The 7,047-nt window shown below is 31.0% G+C and overlaps 1 protein-coding gene across 1 annotated transcript; it reads left to right on the top strand.

Annotated features, from left to right (window-relative positions):
* Positions 1–5,353: 5,353 nt before the first annotated feature.
* On the top strand, positions 5,354–6,800 carry LOC131646172 (ethylene-responsive transcription factor ESR2-like). The gene has a single exon (XM_058916300.1). It carries the CDS (start codon positions 5,429–5,431, stop codon positions 6,596–6,598), a length of 1,170 nt encoding a protein of 389 aa, XP_058772283.1. The 5' UTR covers positions 5,354–5,428; the 3' UTR covers positions 6,599–6,800.
* The last annotated feature ends 247 nt before the right edge of the window (positions 6,801–7,047 follow it).

The following is a 7,047-nucleotide window of genomic DNA, read 5'->3' on the forward strand; positions in this document are numbered from 1 at the left end:
TAGTAGAAACGAGGGAAAATAGAAAAGGATCCTTTAACATATTATAAGTAATCTCATAGATGAGTTCCATCTTCTCCCCTTGGGAAGATTTTGAATGAAAGATAAATTTGACGTCGAGACGATATCGACAAACTCTTCAGGAGTGCAAGCAATTCGAGAAGAGAAGAAGTTCAACATCCGTATGAAGGAAGTTACTTCCCCTGATACTTCATCCCCAATGACACGAGCTCATTTTGGAAATCCCTCATCTTGGGGGTGTTGATCTTCATCTCAAACCTTCTTTATTGAAACAAGAGGCAGAGACACTTCCTCCACAATTAAAGTGGCTGCAACATCCACAACTTTATCTACCTTGGGTGTAGAAGTAGAAGCAATGGTCACCAAAAGAGGCACAACGGTCGGAATGTATTTAGTATTTGCAAGGTCGTATAACATCTTCATCTTGCTCACCTTTTCCATGTAATATGTAAAACACATTCGCACATGTAAAAAAAATCAGCGAGACTCTGCTCTCACCAAATATCTCTTCCATCTCCTCTTGGCTAACTGCACTTACAAGGGAATAAGTGTCAATCAACATTTTCCTCACCTTGGTAGGGGAACATCACCAGGGTTGAACCTTTCTTCATAGGCAATCCCCTAAAACCAAAAAATAAAATTCTCCTTCTTATCTGCCTCGTCCGCAGAAAGGGAACCTTGCTTGGTACAATAGAAATATACGTACCAATTAAAGTGAAGTTTAGACTAGTACTTCGAAAATGAACTCCTCTAGTGGCTAGAAGACTTAGAAGGATGGTAACACTGAGTGAGATGAGCGTCTAATGTAAGGGGTTTCACCAACAAGAAGCGCTCTAGAAAATCACCCAAGTCCTGGGTGAAGCTGTCGAACAAAGGATTGACCTAATGGAAACTAATGACGCCATGAATGTAGAAGTTGTTCTAAGAGTGCTCCTCAGATGAAAAAAATTAAAGAACATCCCAAGAGAAGGTTTCTGAGGCTTATATTCAACGCACAACTGGAATACCCTTATAAATGCCCAAGACCCTAGATAAAGCTAGGAGGAGGCAATTTTTAAGTACTTCAGGACGACTACCTCAAAGTCAGAAAAACACAATCACAGTCCTATTCTTGGTGGAATACCCTTAATGATATGATGTCTCAAATTTGCGGAATCTTCTTAGTTGATGGCTGTCACCAGAGACCATGGATTTATGTATCAATATTTTTCTTTGAGTTCCTTTTTTTTTGGTATAGGGGGCCTTATCAAAACTATGTAAAATCTCCTAATCTTGCGAACATATTTCCTATTAGCTTTACAACGATCCGATTTACTAAAAAATAAGTTTGACTTCTTTTGTAGAAATTCTCTTATTTCTAGCAAAAGGGTAACAATGGTTCATAAATAACACCATTGACTCCCTCCTCAACATGACACATATTATAATGTGCATTATCAATACAAGGTTAGACAATGATATAACTAAATTTAATTTTTCTTTGCTAGATTGTTTGAAATGAATTAATTCAAAATGGGTAGCAGCGGAATTCAAACAAAGGAAATAATGAAAAAGAAAATTTTAAGTGACTCCTCGCATATATTGATTTAAAGGCCTAACAATTAGGATGTGATGATGCCACCAAAAAATACCGTAGAATTTCTTGCTTGAATTTAGTAAACGGAGGAAAGATCCCATGTCCCGGAACCCGACATTATACATTAAGAAATTAGGGCGGGGGAAACTCCATAAATATTTGGTTTGAAAATGTCGGGATTAAGAAAAATGTGAGAGGATGATCAAAACTATTTGGAGTTGAAATAAAATTATTAATTAGTATATCACAAGTCAACTAAAATAAAAATCCAAAATTAGTTTTGTTAAACCAACAAAGTTAATAATTATGTAGATACATTTAATTACAATAACACTGATTCGAATATGTGACATATCTCTTATTCATCTTTAGAGTGAGATTTAGCATGACACTACTTCGACAAAAAAAAATCAAATACTTTGATAAGTCTTTTATTTACTAAAACATTTTTAGTAAATATAATTAGTAAGACAAATAAAAATATTCAAATGAAAAAAAAGTAATTAATTCTTTACTGATAGTAGATAATAAAAATTAAATAATAACATGATAAATATTTATTGATACCACTTTTATTTGCACACATAAATAAAAATAGAAAATATTAATAAATGAAAAATTTAAAACAGGATACTAGTATTAATATGACATGGTTAGGTTATTAATTTGATGATATAAGTACCAATAATAAAACAGTACATGATTGAGGTGATATATAGGAGTTGGAAAAGCATGAAGGAGACAAGTGGGGTTGTGCAACAGTTACCTTTTAAAAGTCTCCGTCTGTAGGACGATAGTGGTCCGGCAAAACTAGCCCTAGTTAAGGTATAGATGCGCAAAGAGTTCATTGGAGTAATGTTTTTTTTGAAATTTGAGTTCATCTAAGGAACCTATTTTTTATCCAACCTCCATAGATCAGATCAGAAGAATAGAACACTGTAGAGTACAATGCGATGACAAATACTAAGAAATTGTCATCATGTCATGCATGCACAGTGGACAAAGTCTCTTCTTAAACTTACAGAATGTATTGTACGTTACAATACAAAATCAGTGATTATTAACTCTTAAATCAGACCAAATGGAACATAAACATGTTTATTATCTTTTGGTTTTTTGTTTATTCTAAAATGTATTAGTAATAGTACTAAACGTGAAGCACTTGATCATACTAAGATTAATTATGAAAGCTTTGAAGATAATTTACAAATTATTATAAATCGTTTCAAACAGAGAGCTACCTACATATAGATTGTACAATCCATAATAAAAGCATTGTTTACCAGTATAAGATTTTACATTAAATCAAATCCGTCAAAAAAAAAAACTTTTTTTTCACAAACATTTGAGAAGGTACTATGTTATATTTTGAATAAAATAATAATATAAACTTCATTTTTTTTAAGATTAGTCATTTCATTTATTAATACTTCCTCATTTATATTACTTTTCCCATCATTCAATTTATAATTATTAATCAATAAAATTAATTAAGAGTATTTTTGTAAGAAAAATAATAATTTAATTTATATGCATTATAAAATTATTTTACACTATTAATTAATCACATACACTAACTATTTTAAAATATTTAATATTTATTTTAATTTTTTAAAGGTAATACATGAATGATAGCAATGTATTAATGGTGTAAAGTTTTTTAGACTAACAATCACACTAAATAAATAATAATTCTAGAAATAGCTATGATAAAAATTAAATATTTATAAAGATCAAACCATGTTATAGAAATTCTTAAAAAATTTAACAATTTAGAGTTTTGTGGATCTTAAAAAATTTATATTGTTATTACACCACAATCATATACAACATAATTTTAGAAATAGCTATAATAAAAATTAGATATTTATAAAGATCAAACCATGACAATGATTCAATAATTTAAAATTGTTTACACTAAACCGCTCATCTTATCTCAAGTAATAAAAATGTCAATATTTATGGGCTGAAAGCTAATACCAAGGTTTGAATCATGACTTTCACAGTTATGTGTGTGAATTATTTGTAATTATTAATATTTTGTTTATAAAAAAAGTATATAAAAATAAAATATTAATAAATATTCTTTTCATTTTTTAAAAATCTCTCATTTATATTTTCGCTTTGTTTTAAAAAAATTATGTTTTCATGATATTAATATAACTTTTATTATTATTTTTTATTACTATACTTTATTGATTACAATTTATTTTCTATTCAACTACTTTACTTTGCTTACTACAATGAATAAAAATATTTTATTAAATAATATTTAGTTTTATTACTAAAATCAAAAGTTTAATAAATTTATATTAACAGTGTAAAATAATTTTACAATAATTCTACAGTGTTGTCTAATAAAAAAAATTTAACAATTCTCCATATCAAATACATACGCAATGTGGCGGCATATATGTCGTTCATTGATTACTAGTACAAAACTATTTTACACCATTAAAGCACATTTCATTTTCTCTAAAAACGAAATTATAATTAGCTCAAATAAGAAACTTTTTATTAGAAAAAATATACATTTTTTATGTGAAAGAGTATTTTTTTATCGATAATACACTTAATTGTGTTATATATTTATTTTTAATTCACAATAAATATGTTGTGACAACAATAACTAATTTTCTTTTTAAAATGATTTTATATTTACTTTAAGAATAGAGCTAGTATATACTTATAAACAATTATTTGACCTCACAATAAAGTGGTTGGGAGGTGGCTTCTATATTTGTGCTAATTCTTGTAGTCTTTAAACTATATTTTAATGATTTGTTTGTGACAACAATTTATGTATAGACGGAAACTTTTTCTTCCAATTATAATTAATTAGCAAGGTTCTCATTAAGTTAATAGAAAAAAAAAACAGAATTATTTAGATAAAATAATAGTTAAACATGAATATTTTAAAAGAACTAATTTCTTAAAAATTACAATTAAACCTACCACATTAACATTTTACATTTTTGTTAGGACGACTACAGGCGAGCTGAGACGGTTATTACCTCCCCAAACTCAAATCCAAATTTTCAAACAATCTCTGTTCTCCGCCTCAAATCTAAACGGAGATGGAGAATTAAAATTCAAACTTGACTTAAACGAGTTTGAGTTGGATTCGGATATCCTCATCCGCTACTATTTATTTAATAAAATCAATTTTTTTAAATAAAAATATTTATTTTTCCAAAATAAAATAATATTATAAATAATAAAATAAAACAATTTCATATATATTTAAAATATTTTAAATAATAAATACAAATCAAAATATCATAAAATTGACCACTTATTTAATATTCTAAATTATCAAAAATAAATAATAATAATATACATAATAAAATAAACGGGGCACGTTCGAGATGGATATTAGTGTTCTAATTATCCGACTCATCTTCATATTTTTATTCAGAAAAAACCTACTTAAACCCAATCAAAATGAGTTTTCTCAATCAACTTTTAGACAGGTTCGGATGACTAACCGCGAGTAGAAGATTTAATTTTATTGCAATGCGTAATTTTTGTCTGTCATAGTTATGGTTATTGTGTAGGACATTCTACTTGGCCAAATCAATCACTTTCTTAATATCCTCACTATAAAAAAACAAAAGAAAGGGAAAAAATAAGGCTCCATAACACATTTCTCTCTAGTTGATGTATGCAATAACTCCACCTCAGTAGTAATTGAACACAAAACACCTCTATAAATATCACCCAAACCGCACCATATTCAAGACACTTCAAAACCTTCTCCATTTCCCCATTCCAACCTTCACTTCCTCAAACAAAAAAAACCAACCCTTCATCATCCTCTTCACTCCAACTATAATGGAAGAAGCCCTCAACCGTCTCAACGGAACAACCCCAACTACCATCACAGAACCCACCTCAAAAAAACCAACAACCGCCGCAAACAAACGAGCATTACGCGAAACCACCGCCACCGCCAACAACGGCGGTGCCCTCAGGTACCGCGGAGTACGCCGCCGACCATGGGGCCGTTACGCTGCTGAAATAAGAGACCCTCAGTCTAAAGAACGCCGCTGGTTAGGTACCTTCGACACTGCTGAAGAAGCTGCTTGTGCTTACGACTGCGCCGCACGTGCCATGCGTGGCATCAAAGCTCGTACGAACTTCGTCTATCCAACTTCTCCTCCTCCTTCTTCCACTTTTCCTTCCTTCAACTTCCCAAAACATTCTTATTCTCATTCTCATTCACAAACTCTTGATAAAACCACTGCAAACAACCGCCACGTGTCGTCTTCTGGTTGGTCATCCGCCTCTGAAACAAACGGTGCTGAGTTCGGTAACCATAGAAACCCTTCAACTACCTCACTTGACATGCTTCTGTTTCGTGAGTTCATCAACTCTTCAAATTCCAACTCTTCTTTCGTTTCTTCTTCCCCTCAGAATCACTTTCACGATAACTTTTCATATTCTTACAACAACAATAACAACATAGGTAATTCTAGTACTAGTTCAACCTCTAGTTCTGGTTCTACTTTTCTTCCTAGTTGTTGTATGGTGAATTCCTGTGGTGGGGGTGTTAATAGCAACAACAACATGAACAGCACTTTTGTCGGTTTAGATGGTTCAAAAACTTCTGCTGAAGAAGGTAACGAGTTTTTTCCTAAAGAGTCTTCTGATTCTGGATTATTGGAAGAGATTGTCAACAGGTTCTTACCAAAACCTAAGCAAGAGATTAAGAATGAAGGTTTGGGAAAGACTTTCTACGACCCTTTTGTTTCTGCTGCACCTGTCTATGATCACACGCTTGAGATGAAAAAGGGGATTCAAAAGAATGATTTTTTAGGTGGTGGATTTGATCAAAGTGATTTCAACATGCAACAGTTTGAGAATTTTAATAATGGGTTTCATAGTTCTTTTCAGTCCGTGCCTTTTGGAAATGAACAAGTCATGGTGAATCATGCTGAGAATTCCGGTTTTCAGTATCAAGAGCTTCTTAATGCTTTTGCACTCAGGATGCAAAATGCTTAATCAGTTGGTTTAAGCATGTTAATTAGCTTAATTTATAGTATTTTGTTGATTCTGTTTGTGTTGATGTTTTTAGGGTTTAGATGTTTCTAGGTTAAACTACGTTACTACTATGTACTTTTCCTTCTAGCTACTATGTTCTGAAAAGCAATAGATTTCAATAGTACTATATTGGACAATCTTGTAATATTAATATTTTATGAATGTTTTAGAGCAAGCATGGTTTTAACCTTTTGTTCTACTTTATGCCTTGTTTTTGTTTTTCTGCTGTGAAGAACAAAAAGTTAACAAAAAGGGGTTAATGAGAAAGACAAAGTCTGAGAGTAAAGTGAGTTTCTTGGTTTGTCTTCAGTTGATAAAACAATCATGACTTATGTGGGTTGACCTTGGAACTAGAAAAGTTTTGTTTATTTGTTTTTGTTGCGTTGCATACACTTTTTTCTCATGCTTTG

Source organism: Vicia villosa, linkage group LG2, assembly GCF_029867415.1.
Source record: "Vicia villosa cultivar HV-30 ecotype Madison, WI linkage group LG2, Vvil1.0, whole genome shotgun sequence".
NCBI classification, from domain to species: domain Eukaryota; kingdom Viridiplantae; phylum Streptophyta; class Magnoliopsida; order Fabales; family Fabaceae; genus Vicia; species Vicia villosa.

Coding starts and splice junctions, on each gene's coding strand:
- LOC131646172 (XM_058916300.1), top strand. CDS start 5,429: ATGGAAGAAGCCCTCAACCGTCTCAACGGAACAACCCCAACTACCATC.